Consider the following 17,635-nt stretch of genomic DNA (forward strand, 5'->3'; position numbering starts at 1 on the left):
TCACACAGCACAGTGATAACACTGATAGCAATGTCACACAGCACAGCGATAACACTGACAGCAATGTCACACAGCACAGTGATAACACTGATAGCAATGTCACACAGCACAGTAATAACACTGACAGCAATGTCACACAGCACAGCAATAACACTGACAGCAATGTCACACAGCACAGTAATAACACTGACACTCTGTCACACAGCACAGCAATAACACTGACAGCAATGTCACACAGCACAGTAATAACACTGACACTCTGTCACACAGCACAGCAATAACACTGACAGCAATTTCACACAGCACAGCAATAACACTGACAGCAATTCACACAGCACAGCGATAACACTGACACTGTCACACAGCACAGCAATAACACTGATAGCAATGTCACACAGCACAGTAATAACACTGACACTCTGTCACACAGCACAGCAATAACACTGACAGCAATGTCACACAGCACAGCAATAACACTGATAGCAATGTCACACAGGACAGCAATAACACTGATGGCAATGTCACACAGCACAGTGATAACACTGACAGCAATGTCACACAGCACAGTAATAACACTGACAGCAATGTCACACAGCACAGCAATAACACTGACAGCAATGTCACACAGCACAGTAATAACACTGACAGCAATGTCACACAGCACAGCAATAACACTGATGGCAATGTCACACAGCACAGTAATAACACTGACAGCAATGTCACACAGCACAGTGATAACACTGATGGCAATGTCACACAGCACAGTAATAACACTGACAGCAATGTCACACAGCACAGCAATAACACTGATGGCAATGTCACACAGCACAGCAATAACACTGATGGCAATGTCACACAGCACAGTGATAACACTGACAACAATGTCACACAGCACAGCAATAACACTGATGGCAATGTCACACAGCACAGGAATAACACTGACAGCAATGTCACACAGCACAGTAATAACACTGATGGCAATGTCACAAGTCACCCCCCACGGCAGGGCCTCGTACCGGCACTCTGTCACACAGCACAGTAATAACACTGACAGCAATGTCACACAGCACAGTAATAACACTGACAGCAATGTCACACAGCACAGTAATAACACTGACAGCAATGTCACACAGCACAGCAATAACACTGACAGCAATGTCACACAGCACTGTAATAACACTGATAGCAATGTCACACAGCACAGTAATAACACTGACAGCAATGTCACACAGCACTGTAATAACACTGATAGCAATGTCACACAGCACAGTAATAACACTGACACTCTGTCACACAGCACAGTAATAACACTGATAGCAATGTCACACAGCACAGTAATAACACTGACAGCAATGTCACACAGCACAGTAATAACACTGACAGCAATGTCACACAGCACAGTAATAACACTGATAGCAATGTCACACAGCACAGTAATAACACTGACAGCAATGTCACACAGCACAGCGATAACACTGACAGCAATGTCACACAGCACAGTGATAACACTGACAGCAATGTCACACAGCACAGTAATAACACTGACAGCAATGTCACACAGCACAGTAATAACACTGACAGCAATGTCACACAGCACAGTAATAACACTGACAGCAATGTCACACAGCACAGCAATAACACTGACAGCAATATCACACAGCACAGTCATAACACTGACACTGTCACACAGCACAGCAATAACACTGACAGCAATGTCACACAGCACAGTAATAACACTGACAGCAATGTCACACAGCACAGCAATAACACTGACAGCAATGTCACAAGTCACCCCCCCCCACCCCCCTCAGCATCGCCTCGTACTGACACTCTGTCACACAGCACAGCAATAACACTGACAGCAATGTCACAAGTCACCCCCCACCCCCACCCCCCTCAGCATCGCCTCGTACTGACACTCTGTCACACAGCACAGTGATAACACTGATAGCAATGTCACACACCACACACACCATTCCCCCCACGGAATCACCACATAGCGACACTCTGTCACATAGCACACACCATAGTACGGTTAAACGTTGAATGTTCAAAGGTCCTACAGCCTTCAACAGCCATCAGGTCACTGATTTCATACCCACTGTGTCTAGGGCTCGGCACAGGAGGGGCATGACCCAGTTCTGTCTTTTCTTTCCCCAAGTCAGGTACCCGTTCACATCTAGGTGGAGTGAGGAAAATGTGAACGCCTTTCCCAAGGACACAACACCAGGTGGAAACTGGGGGTTGAACCCTGACCACAGGATCAGAAGTCCAACGCCTTATCAGTTCTGCCACGGCATCTTCTGTCCGCCACAGTGGAGGTGGTGGTGTGTGTCCATCGAGATCGATGATGACCATCGTTGTCATCCAGCTGGGGTAGGGTGGTGGTGGGGTGGGGGGATGATCATGAATCTATCTGTGAATGCGCAGATGGCTGAATAGTCCAATCTGCGCACGAAATGTTCGCTGACAGTTGGGGCAGACAAAGACAGACATATCATTGTCAGGGAGCTTGTTTGCCCGTGACTTTCTGGCCTGCCTCTTCTGAACAGCTGCAGCAGTCCTGTTGGTCTCGCACACTGTGTCTTGGGCTCGCCACATTAAACAGTAAATAACACTGCCAGCAATGTCACACACCACTCCCCCCACGACACTGCTTCCACCTAGGAAGCAAGAGAATCTGAGTGCACTGGTTAAAATCACAGCTCAGCCACCAATATTTTCTCCCCCTCCACTAGACCTTGAGTGGTGGTCTGGACGCTAGTCATTCGGATGAGACGATAATCCAAGGTCCCGTGTGCAGCATGCACTTAGCACACATAAAAGAACCCACAGCAACAAAAGGGTTGTTCCTGGCAAAATTCTGTACAAAAATCCACTTCGATAGGAAAAACAAATAAAACTGCACGCAGGAAAAAAAAAAAAAGGATGGCGCTTTAGTATAGCGACGTGCTCTCCCTGGGGAGAGCAGCCTGAATTTTACACAGAGAAATCTGTTGTGATAAAAAGAAATACAAATACAAATACTGACACTCTGTCAGACAGCACAGTAAACAACACTGATAGCAATGTCACACGTCGACCCCCCCACTCGGCACTGCCTCGTACCGAAGCTCTGTCACATAGCACACACCATAGTAAGGTTAAACGTTACAAAGTTAAATATCCCACAGTCTTTCACAGCCATCAGGGCAGTGAATTCATGTCCACTTCTTCTTCTTCTTCGTTCGTGGGCTGCAACCCCCACGTTCACTCGTATGCACAGGAGTGGGCTTTTACGTGTATGACCGTTTTTACCCCGCCATGTAGGCAGCCATACTCCACTTTCGGGGGTGTGCATGCTGGGTATGTTCTTGTTTCCATAACCCACCGAACGCTGACATGGATTACAGGATCTTTAACGTGCGTATTTGATCTTCTGCTTGCATATACACACGAAGGGGGTTCAGGCACTAGCAGGTCTGCACATGTGTTGACCTGGGAGATCGTAAAAATCTCCACCCTTTACCCACCAGGCGCCGTCACCGTGATTCAAACCCGGGGCCCTCAGATTGAATGTCCAAAGCTTAAACCACTCGGCTATTGCGCCCATCATTCATGTCCACTGTGTCTAGGGCTCTGCATAGCAAGGCACAGCCCAATCCTCTCCCTCCGCTAATTTGAACCTCCCCCAGCCAAGTCAGGTATGAAAGAGTAAAGTGCCTTTCCCCAGGACACAACACCAGGTCAGAACAGGGGATCGAACCTGACCACAGCACTTTCATACCACCACAGTAAACAACACTGACAGCAGTGTCACATGTCATCCTCCCACAGCAATGTCACATGTCACTCCCCCCACAGCAGTGTCACATGTCACTCCCCCCACAGCAATGTCACATGTCACTCCCCCCCACAACAATGTCACATGCCACTCCCCCCACAACAATGTCACATGTCACTCCCCCCACAGCAGTGTCACATGTCACTCCCCCACAACAATGTCACATGTCACTCCCCCCACAGCAGTGTCACATGTCACTCCCCCCACAGCAGTGTCACATGTCACTCCCCCCACAACAATGTCAAATGCCACTCCCCCCACAGCAGTGTCACATGTCACTCCCCCCACAACGTCACATGTCATCCTCACACAGCAGTGTCACATGTCACTCCCCCAACAGCAATGTCACTCCCCCCACAACAATGTCAAATGCCACTCCCCCCACAGCAGTGTCACATGTCACTCCCCCCACAACGTCACATGTCATCCTCACACAGCAGTGTCACATGTCACTCCCCCCACAGCAGTGTCATATGTCACTCCCCCCACAGCAATGTCACATGTCATCCTCACACAGCAGTGTCACATGTCACTCCCCCCACAGCAATGTCACTCCCCACACAGCAATGTCACATGTCATCCTCACACAGCAGTGTCATCCTCCCACAGCAATGTCACATGTCACTCCCACCACAGCAATGTCACATGTCACTCCCCCCCACAGCAATGTCACGTGTCATCCTCACACAGCAGTGTCATCCTCCCACAGCAATGTCACATGTCACTCCTCACACAGCAGTGTCACATGTCACTCCCCCCAACAGCAATGTCACATGTCATCCTCCCACAGCAATGTCACATGTCACTCCCCCACAGCAATGTCACATGTCACTCCCCCCCCCACAGCAATGTCACATGTCATCCTCCCACAGCAGTGTCACATGTCACTCACCCCAGAGCAGTGTCACATGTCACTCCCCCCACAACAATGTCACATGTCACTCCCCCCACAGCAATGTTACATGCCACTCCCCCCACAACAATGTCACATGTCACTCCCCCCACAACAGTGTCACATGTCACTCCCCCACAGCAGTGTCACATGTCACTCCCCCCACAGCAATGTCACATGTCACTCCCCCCACAGCAGTGTCACATGTCACTCCCCCCACAACAATGTCACATGTCACTCCCCCCACAGCAATGTCACATGTCACTCCCCCCACAGCAATGTCACATGTCACTCCCCCACAGCAGTGTCACTCCCCCCACAGCAATGTCACATGTCACTCCCCCCACAGCAATGTCACTCCCCCCACAGCAATGTCACATGTCACTCCCCCACAGCAATGTCACTCCCCCCACAGCAATGTCACTCCCCCCAAAGCAATGTCACATGTCACTCCCCCCACAGCAGTGTCACTCCCCCCACAGCAATGTCACATGTCACTCCCCCACAGCAATGTCACTCCCCCCACAGCAATATCACATGTCACTCCCCCACAGCAGTGTCACTCCCCCCACAGCAATGTCACATGTCACTCCCCCACAGCAATGTTACATGTCACTCCCCCACAGCAGTGTCACTCCCCCCACAGCAATGTCACATGTCACTCCCCCCACAACAATGCCTTGTACAGACACTGTGTCACACAGCAAACAGCATGGTAAACACTGACAGCAGTGTCACACACCACAGTAAACAATGATGTTTCAGTTTCACTTTCTAAAGGAGGCATCACTGTGTTTGGACAAATCCATACATGCTACAGCACATCTGCTATGCACATCTGACCGGCAGCATAACCCAACATCTTGACCTTGGGTGGTGGTCTGGACGCTAGTCATTCGGATGAGACGATAAACCAAGGTCCCACGTGCAGCATGCACTCAGCACACGTAAAAGAACCCACGGCAACAAACGGGTTGTTCCTGGCAAAATTCTGTATAAAAATCCACTTTGATAGGAAAAATAAATCAAACTACACACAGGAAAAAATACCAAAAAATGGGTGGCGCTGTAGTTTAGCGACGCGCTCTCCCTGGGGAGAGCAGCCCGAATTTCACACAGAGAAATCTGTTGTGATAAAAAAGAAATCCAAATACAATACAAATATTTGTGAACCTATCATTGCGGATTTCTTCTGCCATTGGACAACACTTATGCTGCCATGGGTTCTTTTTCACTGCACCAAGTGCATGCTGCAAACTGGAACTCAGTTTACTGTGTCACCCAATGACCAGATGCTCAGTTCGATTCTCCAGTCCAACTTCAGAGGAAGGGAGAGATCAGGATTCAAACACAAACCCTCACGAACGATAACCATCACGACCGCCGCCGTGGCTTTCTGAAAAAACCAAACTTTCAAAAGTGTACAAAACCAGACGCTGTCTTCTTTCGGACCTGAATGAAATTCCACCTCTGGGAATACTCTTTCTTGCAGATATGAACGTCACCCAGCACAATACGACGTTTGCAATGATTTTGCCACTGGCAGTGTTCTGAACGTGCCCTCTTTGTCACTGTTCAGACTCTGTTCTGTGTAGGTCCCACACGCATTCCTCCTCATCCCCATGTTGCTTTGCCAAATCGTTTAGCAGCCTTCCTAAACTACTGGTTCCAGCAGAATGTTGGTACATGCACGTCTTACCTGCCATATGATGGTGAAAACATTTGATACAAGTGAAGGTGGGAGCTGGGACCTGCGGCTCACAAACAAGGGAGAAGAAGAAGGAAAGGAGGTGGAGGAGAAGGAGAAAAGAAAAAAAAAAGAAGAGGAAGAAGGAGCAGGAGAAGGCAAACAAGAAAAACAAGAATAAGAAGACAACAATAATGGAGAAGGAGGAAAAAGAAGATGAAGAAGAAGAAGGACAAGAAGAAGAAGAAGATGATGATGAAGAAGACGGAGGAGGACAAGTAGAAGAAGAACAAGAAGATGAAGAAGAAGAAGAAGAAGGACAAGTAGAAGGACAAGTAGAAGAAGGACAAGTAGAAGAAGAACAAGAAGATGATGAAGAAGAAGAAGGACAAGTAGAAGAAGGACAAGTAGAACAAGAAGATGATGATGAAGAAGAAGGACAAGTAGAAGAAGGACAAGTAGAAGAAGAAGATGATGATGAAGAAGAAGGACAAGTAGAAGAAGATGATGATGATGAAGAAGAAGGAGGAGGACAAGTAGAAGGACAAGAACAAGAAGAAGATAAAGGAGGAGGAGGACAAGCAGAAGAAGGACAAGTAGAAGAAGAACAAGAAGATGATAATGATGATGAAGGAGGAGGACAAGTAGAAGGACAAGTAGAAGAAGAACAAGAAGATGATGAAGAAGAAGGAGGACAAGTAGAAGAAGAACAAGAAGATGAAGAAGAAGTAGGACAAGTAGAAGAAGAACAAGAAGATGAAGAAGAAGTAGGACAAGTAGAAGAAGAACAAGAAGATGAAGAAGAAGTAGGACAAGTAGAAGAAGAACAAGAAGATGATGAAGAAGAAGGAGGACAAGTAGAAGAAGAACAAGAAGATGATGATGAAGAAAGAGGAGGACAAATAGGAGGACAAGTAGATGAAGGACAAGATGATGAAGAAGAAGGAGGAGGACAAGTAGAAGAAGGACAAGTAGAAGGACAAGTAGAAGAAGAAGATGCAGAAGAAGAACTAACGGCTAGTCTTGGCCCCCATAAAAGCTGCCCGTCGACGACACGGTTTCTCGATGGTGCGCACAGCACTGCAGACTTTGGGGTCACCCTTCTTCAAGGTCAGCTCTCTCTTCTTTTTGTTGGTGATATCGTCACATGGCTGCCATGCACCCCTCATGTACTTGCAGGCTGGAAAATATTAACTTTATAACAACGTATGCGCGGAGGCCGAAGCTGCGCTGAGCACGTCTCACGCATATCTGCGTGATAGCACCATTTGTAGTTAAACACGCAGCACGCGCATCTGCGTACCAATTTTTGTTTCGAAACAGTCGTTTATCAACAGTCTGAGGAAAAAAAACGCATGGCATTCCACATACCAATCATCCGTCTATTTTTAGACTAGTTTCTGCTGACCTAGTCAGCGTTATCCGGTCGAATCCCCAACTTGAAACAAAGGACTCGAGACAAGACATTTTGCTATCAAGGATGGCGTCGTAACAGATGAGGCGGACGGTCGTGTCACTTGAAGAAGTGCTTCAAGTAGTTGTTCAGAATGACTCTGGAGATGAAGGTACTGTTCAGAAAATGAAGATGAAGACAGAGAAAATGAAGACAATTTACTTGAAGATGTTGTCGTTAAAGATGACAGTGAAAATGATGAAGAAATTTACGATACCGAGGAGACACGTGTAGGTGATGGCGATCCTGATTTTCAACTCGAAAACGGAGAAAGCGACAGTGACACTGACGATTCCATGGTTGTTGATGATCGAAGAAATGATGAACCAGTCAACAACAACAACAACAACAACGTGCAACATGCTGTTGGTGGAAATCAGAGGCAGCAAACGTGGGTGTGCGACATCAACAACTTTCCATGTTCCTGCTTTCACCGGTCAGTTTACATTTTCATCTGTCTGTACTTTTTGAGGTGCTGAATTTAGATCATGCACCGTTCAAACCATACCGTGTGTGTGTGTGTGTGTGTGTGTGTTCAGTCAGTCTCTGTGTGTCAGTCTCAGTGTATATATGCTGTGAACAATCATTGAATCAGTCTATAACACTATGTCTTTGCGATGTGGTTAGCCAGTAAACACACACACACACACATTCAGTTTATAATTCTGACTTTGTGGGCTATTTTCAGATGGACAGAAACTGAACAGAACAGCAAAACAAACTTTGTGAATCTTCAGTGAGGAGACAATTCTGCGCCGAAAGTGACAGTGTGTGCTTCCCATCATCTACTTTTTTGTGATTGTGTGTGAAGCTGAATTTTACATCATTTTACAAGATTACCTCTCTGGATGCTTGAGGTGAGTGAAAGATTTTATTATTACATTGTTATCTGATGTATTGACACATTCTTCGCTATGTTTTGTGTAGATCATAAGTTTTGCTTTTTTCCACTTTGGGTGTCTTTGTTTCCTTGCATGGCTGATACAAAAGAGGAAGAAAACAGTAACAAAAACACAACAGTGTGATAGATGAAAGATTCTTTTTTCCAATGATACCAAACACTTATGCTGAATCTGTAATGAAAGGTAACAAATTTCCTCTTGAAAAGAACTTAAAGTAGCCCATTTCCAGGCTACACACGGCCACTGAACACCTTGTGTGAGGCGAAAATCCACCCAGCTGAGGTACGTGGTGATAGAGTTAAGAGGACATTTTTAGAATAACAAAAAGATAAAGAGTGCTGTTAGAGTGAGAGAGAATGAGAGTCTATTTGTGTGTGTGTGTGTGTGTGTGTGTGTGTGTGTGTGTGTGTGTGTGAATCTAGGTCTAGGTGTGTGCAATGAAGCGTTTGTGAGAATGTGAGAATGCATGTGTACATGCACACATGTTTGAATATTAGATCATATGTACATATCCACGCCCATGCTCACGTGTGCAAATGATTGCAAGCATGTGTTATAAATCATTTCCCATCTGTGAACTACAGCAAACACAGTGACTGTTTCTTTGAGCTGTTTGGATCGTACAGTGGCGTGGTCCTCACTCTTCAAAACACGTCTGAACGTATCTGCTTTCAAGGACATCTAGTTTATGGCATGTGGCACTGGGTATCAGTATAATGTATTGCCATGGGTTCTTTTACATACACTAAGTGCATGCTGCACACGGGACCTCATTTCATCACCTCATCCAAAAGACTGGCTCCCAGATCACCACTCAAAGAGGCAGTAAAAGATCCTGCTCGGTATATGAAACTCAAACCCATGAACACAGGCTTCCTCGTCAGGCGCATTACCACTGGACCACTGCTCCACCCTACGTTGAGCACAGTGGTGTGCTGTGCAGGAGGGGCCAGTCTTGTGTCGCCATCAGGACTGGCAGACAGGAAGAGGACCAACCCCTGGTTCACGTCCATAGCTGGACATACCCAACCAACAAACCTGTGTCCGGAGTCATTCCTGAGGCCTTTGGACAATCCGTGTTTGTTAACTTTCATTTCTGGCCTGTAACTAAGTGTAAGGCCCAACTTTTTTTCTTTTTTTTTTTTTTTTTATTAAACTGAAATCTGCCACCAGGGTTTCTAAAGTTAAAACTTCTTGGAGGTCTCAAGGACCTTTTTACTGAAATTGTACAGGGTAGGAAAATAGAGGATGGAGGCCCTACAAGAAAACCTCACCAAAAAAAAGTTTTAAATTAAAATCTTGGGGTTACCAAGGACTCTTTAGCCATAATCCTACAGGGTCCCAGACTACCTTCAGAGGGTTACACTACACTTGTACCGCACATTCTTATCAAGTCCGCACTGCAGGCAGGACGCACACAAAGGCAGGGATACCTTCTAGTCTTCGTAACCACACCCACCTTTTCCTCCTCGGCCTTTCTTCTTCAGCCTGCGCCTCTTGTTGTTGTTGTTGTTGTTGGCATGGCGACAGGGTTTGGTGATGACGCGGCGGGGCGGGCAGTGGTCAGGGCTGCCGGCTTTCAGCTTTCGTTCCCTGTGTCGTTCCGTCACCCCAGGTCCACAGTCTGTCCACTCTGATTTGCGGCCATACTTACATCCTGGACACATAACAATAATAGTAATAACAATTATACTACTTATAACAATGTGGTGTGGCGGCCTAGTGGTAACATGTCTGCTTTAGAAGCAAGATAATCTAAGCACAGGATCGAATCAAACACTTGCCGGTATTTTCTCTCCTTCCACTAGACCTTGACTGGTGGTCTGGATGCTAGTCATTCAAATGAGATGATAAATCGACGTCTGTACGTAGCATGCAGTTAGAGCTTGTAAAAGAACCAATGGCAACAGAAGGGTTGTCCCTGGCAAAAATTATGTACAATAATCCACTTTGATTGGAAAACAGATACACTTGCAGGCATAAATTACTTTTTCTAAATGGTGGTGCTCTCACTGTAGTGACATGCTTTCCCCGCGGACAGCAGCCAAAATTTCACACAGAGAAATCTGTAGTTACAAAAGAACAATACTATACAATACAATAATGCTATTAATAATAACTATAACTAAATAATGGTAGTAGTAGTAATAATAATAATAATATTGACAATTCTAACGTAATTTTATATAGCACCTATTCTCTAAAAAGGGCTCTAGGGTCTTTACAAAAATGGGTCAACAGACACACACAACCATGCATACACACATGCACACACACATGCACGCACGCACACAGCACATGCACAAGAAGTACACAAATAAAACAATGGAGTGGTGCTGTAGTGTTCCAGTTTCAGTTTCAGTAGCACCACCATTTTGTGTGTGTGTGTGTGTGTGTTTTCCTGCGTGCAGTTTTATTTGTTTTTCCCATCAAAGCGGATTTTTCTACAGATTTTAGCTGTCATGGGTTCTTTTATGTACGCTAAAAACATGCTGCACATGGGACCTCGGTTTATCATCTCATCCTGAATGACTAGCATCCAGACCACCACTCAAGGTCTAGTGGAGAAAATATTGGTGGCTGAGCCATGATTCGAACCAGTGCACTCAGATTTCCTCGCTTCTCAGGCAGACGCGTTACCTCTAGGCCACCACCACATGGGAGACATAAACCCCCAGCCTTTACCCACCAGGCACCTGGACCAGGATTCAAACCAAGGACCCTCAGACCGGAAGTCCGATGCTCTTGGTCTAACCACTCATCTACCACACCTGTCCTTCAGTCTGGTGAAGCCGGAAGCAGTTAAATGTTGGGCCATAAACTTGGCCCCTCTTCTTCCACACTCACTCTGTTCACAACATAAAAAAAAACAAACATCTGAAGTGGTTTTTTAGGGGTTTTTTTTTCCCCCCAGTTCCATGGAGTATAAATAATAAAAATAAAAAACTTAAAATTTCACTGGAGGATATGTGATCTACTAACACTATAAAAAAAATTCTTTGAAGGTTTTTTTTTTTTTTTTTTTTTTGATGTATGAAAACTTTTTTGGAGGGGAGGAGAGGGGAGGTAATGGAGAAAGTCTGGTGGTGATGGTGGAGGTATAGATTTTTTTTTTTTTATCTTTTTTTTTTTTTTTTTTTTTTTACTATAGTGCCACATTCTGTGTTGCCATCTCTCAGTCAACGGTGGCACTCTTCACTCCCTGTGGTTCATCCCAAATTCCCCTCAACAGATGCATGCAAGTTCTTTCTTCTCAGTCTCAGCGCCAACAGTCCACATGAAACTGCACACCAGCAACAACAAGGCACATCCCATTCACACACACACACACACACACGTACACACACACACACACTTCACCACCACCGCCGCCGCGCACCTACCTTTCACTTTCCCCTCCTTCCTCCTCCTGCCTTTCCCCTTTCTCTTCCTGCCCCCACCACCATTGCCGCGGCAGGGTTTGGTGACGTTGCGGGTCGGGGCACAGTCCTCGGGGCTGCCCGGTGCCAGCCTCAGCACCCTCTGTCTCACGTCCACCCCGGGTCCACACTCCGTCCAGTCCGAGTCCTTGGTGTACTCACACACAGCTGATGACACATCACTCGTCATGTCAATAATAATAATAATAATAATGATAATAATAATAATAATAATAATAATAATATTAACACCAACAACAACAACAGCAACAACAACAATAATAATAATAACAATACTACTACTACTACTACTACTAATAATAATAATAATACCACCAACAACAACAGCAACAACAATAATAACAATACTACTACTACTACTAATAATAATAATAACAATAATAATAATAATGGTAATAATAATAATGATAATGATGATGATAGTGATAAAAATAATAACAAAACTAATATAATAACAACAACGATAATAATGACGATAAATACATGTATGTATGATATTCAGCAGTGTCTGACAATGACCATCAGAACAGCACAGGAGGCAACTGCTGTCCCAACTTCTTTTTTTTTTTTTTAATCCTCATTATCATGGGGGGGTGGTGGGAAGGGGGTTTGTTTGTTTTTTTCCCCATCTTCTGGCGCACCAATTGCCCCAGGGTGTCTTGCGGCATGCGATCTAGGAATGTTCAGTGACTGTATACACTTGTCTGGGTTTATTGTTGCTCTGGTGTGTTGTTGCTTGCATTCTAAGCGAGTATAACACGTGATTATTTCTGTCTGGGTTTGTTAATGCTCTGGTGTGAGTTGCAATGTTAACTCACTCAGTACGGCCAGTCCTCCCTTCTCCTCTACACAGACCCCTCGGATGTCCAGTGGGTGTCTGAATGACCCAACCTTTAGCTTCCATCTTCAGAATTGTGGTATTCTTTGTGAACATTCACCTCTTCAGTATAAGAGCCTTCCGCTTGCAATATTTTGATGATGGTAATTGGGGTGAAACGCTGTTAACGTCGTCTCTTTCGCCGTTCGTATGGAGAGAGTTAAGCATTTCTTTCTTTTCGTTCTTTTCCCCCGTCTTTTTCCTTCATGGATTGTTTTTAAACAGCGCAGCAAGTGGTGTTAACAGTTGTATGAAATAACTTCTCTCCTTCTCCCGTTTCTCTACCTTTTGATACTCTCATTCACTCACAACTGTCTGCTTGTTTCTCTATCAATGGACAATATCTATGCATGCATGACTTTAGTATTGAATTAGTGTTTGCATTTGTGTTTTAACTGCTCTAGTGTATTTTCTGTTGGTGTGCCTGTTTGTCCCTCTCTCTCTCTCACCTTTCACTCCCTACTCGTTATTTACAATGTTGTCGATATACACAATGAAGGAGAGCAAAAAATAAGGTAACCGCTACCACGTACTGACTAGAGCACTTTCAGTGATATATGTAAATGAACACATTAGCGAATTATAACCGTTAATGCATTGTATAAATAACCAGGTACACAAAATCTAAAAATAAGTAAATACATGAGTATGTAAAATATTTCATCAAATATGTAATTATTCTTTATCTGTCATCAATATTATAAGTGCTTAATATTTTTTCTAGTAAATTATCTCTGCATTTTTGCGTTAACAGATGTGCTCTAAAATCTGAATTGTCTTATAATGCATTCTCGTTCGAATATGGACTGCAAGCAAAAGGCAGGCTGTGTTTTTTTGAAAATGCTAATGCACATTTTCCCAATTAACAATACCTTATTAATGAACACATGGTAATCTCTGGGGCAGTTTGAACAGTTTATACCAAATAATACATCGGTTACTGACAGTTTTAAGTGGACATTAGTTTCTGTTAGAATTTTTCTCTCAACGAAACCCCAAAATTTGTTTACCTCTGGACAATCATAGAAAATGTGTTCAATATAATCCACAGTGTCCTTACAATATGAACATTTGTTGCTTTCTGTTACTTTCATTTTATTAAGAAGTATGTTTGTAGGGTAAATATTATGTAATATCTTCCAATGGAGAACTCTATCTAGTTTTTTTTGGTACTAATTATGGCTCTGCACCAACCTGATTTGTCTAATCTGACACCAACCTTTCTAAGCCAGAAATTACATGCTATGGGCACAGTGCCCTCCTTAGTTGCATCCAACAACTTCTTTATTTGTTTTGGCTTTGTGTTAAAGAGATTTGCTTCACAAGGTTGGCAGTCTGTCTCCTTTTCCCCATTTTGTATCCACTGTTTCCAGTTCTTCGGGACTGCATTTAATAATGCATTGTATTCAAGTATAATGTAAGCTTTATATTCACCAATCAAATTTGTTATTTCCTCTAATGACAGCAATCGTTTTTCATTTTTATGGATCATATCTTTTTTATTTGCTCAAAGCCATTATCTATCCAATTTTTAAAGAATAATACATTATTTTTATATTTTATTAAGGAGTTGTTGAAGAGCAGCTGTGAATGAAAGTTTCTGCAATTTACATCTGAAGATTCCCATTTACCTTTGCAATCTAAGTATGTTGACATTACATTTTCCCAAAATTCATTATCAATAACATTAATGCACTGTAAGTCTTTTGTTCTACAGTTAATGAAGAAAATATTGTTATCAGTGGCAAATTTATTTAAGTGCCATTTTGGTATGTAGCACCATTTGTCCTGTTCCCTGGCTTCAAAAAGTTTCCCTATCCATTGTAAATTCAGATATTTTTGAAATTCAATAATGTTAATCATATTCAACCCACCCATTTCAAATTCAGCCTCTAAGACTTTTCTTTTCACTTTTTCAAAGGCCTTTTTATTATTAAACCTTTTCTTCCAAAGAAATTTAAACAATATTGTATTTACTTTGTTCAAAACTGCGTGCGGAAGACCAACTGATTGCATGACATATAAAAACTGACTTATTAAGAAGGTTTTAACTACAACGACTTTTCCTACTATGCTTAGATCATGTTTATTCCAGTCCTTTATTAAATTATTCAACCGATCCATCCTGCCCATCCAATTTTCCTCTATGTGCCTTGCCATTCTGTGTGTTTCAAAATATATTCCCAGTATTTTTATTTTGTTAACAGTTGCAAATGGGAGATTATCCTCTTCTTTCTGGGTACCCATTTTTAATGCTTTCGTCTTTTGTATATTCAATTTTAATCCAGAAAAAGTTTGAAACAAATTAAAGATGTTTAATGATTTGTGCATGTCCTCTCTGTTTTTTTAAGAATAAGGTTGTATCATCGGCTAGCTGTTTCACTTAGTGAGGGGTTGCATCAGGAGAACCAGAGGGAGCCTCGACACCTAATATTGAACTATTTCTTATCTTTATGGCAAGGAGCTCAACTGCCAAAACAAATGCTAACAGGGAAAAGGGGCATCCCTGTCGTATCCCACATGACACCTCAAACGGTTCCGATATCCAACCTCCATGATTAACTGAACTTATATTACCATTGGTTATTACAGAGACCCACTTCTGAAAATCCGTTTCGAAACCAAATACTTTAAAAGCGTGTAACAAAAATGTCTTAGAAATAGAATCAAATGCTTTAGAATAATCAACAGCAAGAAGATAACCAGATTTTTTTCGTTTTATTCATATAATTTATTACATCATCTATTGATCTTATTACTGTGGCAATATTTCTTCCCTTAATATAACCCACTTGATCCTCATTAACTAGTATGTGCACAACTTTGCTGAGCCTTTCTGACAAAACTTTAGCTAAAATCTTATCGTCTGAATTTGTGAGTGTTATAGGTCTCCAGTTGTTCAATGTATTTCTGTCTTCTGTCCCAACTATGTGGGCTAGACTTTGATCATAGTATTGCCAACAACACAACCACCACCAACGATGACAATACTACTTCTACCAATAATAATGAATATAAGTCATGAGTATTTATTACATGCTTTACCTCCTTTACACAGGGGCCCATAGTGTGCTGATGGTTCACATCAATATGGTGAAAATAGTTATAAAAAAAACAGTACAGGGCGCTATGATTAAGATGTACATAAAAGCAAGGCAAACGGAATGTGTCAATGACAAAATATGCGCAAATGCACACACACACACACACACACACACACACACACACACACACTCCCTGATCACCTACCCATCTACACTCAATCACACACAGAGACACAGAAAATGACAAAGTCACACACACACACACACACACACACACACACACACAGAGAGAGAGAAACTGACAAAGTCACTCACACACACACACACACACACACACAAACGACAAGCCAGAAAGAATCCCCATCACCCAGACTGTCTGCTCCATCCCTGCTACACCCCCACACCACCACCCCTACTCCCCCAGGAGTCTGACTAACCCCCCCCCCCTCCCACTGCCCCCCCACACCCCCACCCCTACTCCCCCAGGAGTCTGACTAACCCCCCCCCCCCCACTGCCCCCCCACACCACCACCCCTACTCCCCCAGGAGTCTGACTAACCCCCCCCCCCCTCCCACTGCCCCCCCACACCCCCGCCCCTAACTCCCCCACTGCACACCCCCTTTAACCTACCCCCACATAATGTCTAATCCGCACTGCACAAATGTACATCCATCTACAGGCTTGCTCTGCCACACAAGCAAATGTCACAGGCCATTAAAGAAGCCTGGGGCCCTGGTTGTTCCACCCATTTTCTGCCGCATTATGCAATTTCCTGCTCGTTCTTGTTGTCCTGGGTTTCTGGGTTGTTGCAAAAATGGCACTCAAAAAGTTTAGACAGCGCAGAATTGCCGCCGCTAACCTGCTTCTCAGCGAAGGGAGACGAAAACAGAACTTCCTGTGGACGTTTGTAAAAGAGCAGGAATGAAGTGTATTCTACATGTTGGACAAAAAGAAACAGAGTACCGGTACCACAATTTCCAGCCCATAATATAACTTCAAGGCGCAACTTTTTGCATGTGCTCAAATCTGACTGTTGAATCTTATTGGCTGTACGTGCTCCATCTGTGTCTGAAAACTAGGTTCTGACTGCCGCTTGGTGCCACCTCTCTCTCACACACAGTATAAGCTTCCCCTCCATCCACACACACACACACACATATATATATATACACTTATGTACATACACAGTCAACAGTCACACACTCTCTCTGTGTCTCTCTCACACACATGCACACATACATGCTAACACACACGCACACACACACTAGCAAACACACACACACACACTTTTTTTCTTCATTGAAGGCTTGATGTAAAAAAACAATTGTTGCTTATTCAATTTACCATCATGAAACAAAATCTTGACTTGACTTGACTTGATACACACAACCAACATCTTCATGAACATTTTGAATCAACCTTTCACCCTTGTGCGCACTATGGAATCCATTAAGATCTCCCGTTGTATAGTGTGCACATAAACACACTCCTGATGAAGCACTTGTTTTTGTCTCTC

At 43.7% G+C, this 17,635-nt stretch overlaps 1 protein-coding gene across 3 annotated transcripts in view; it reads right to left on the reverse strand.

The window, feature by feature from the left end:
- LOC143282678 (uncharacterized) overlaps positions 1–17,635 on the reverse strand; it is a 44,339-nt gene that overhangs the window by 7,534 nt on the left and 19,170 nt on the right. For 2 of the 3 annotated variants that reach the window (XM_076588349.1, XM_076588350.1), the window contains exons 3-5: positions 12,141–12,344; positions 10,217–10,414; positions 7,418–7,582 (exon numbers count right to left, since the gene is read on the reverse strand). In XM_076588349.1, coding sequence (XP_076444464.1) covers positions 7,418–7,582; positions 10,217–10,414; positions 12,141–12,344 — 567 coding nt within the window. The remainder of the gene's footprint in view (positions 1–7,417; positions 7,583–10,216; positions 10,415–12,140; positions 12,345–17,635) is intronic. The other variant, XM_076588351.1, reaches the window with a different exon arrangement.

The sequence above is a fragment of the Babylonia areolata genome, chromosome 6, assembly GCF_041734735.1.
Source record: "Babylonia areolata isolate BAREFJ2019XMU chromosome 6, ASM4173473v1, whole genome shotgun sequence".
Classification (NCBI taxonomy): domain Eukaryota; kingdom Metazoa; phylum Mollusca; class Gastropoda; order Neogastropoda; family Buccinidae; genus Babylonia; species Babylonia areolata.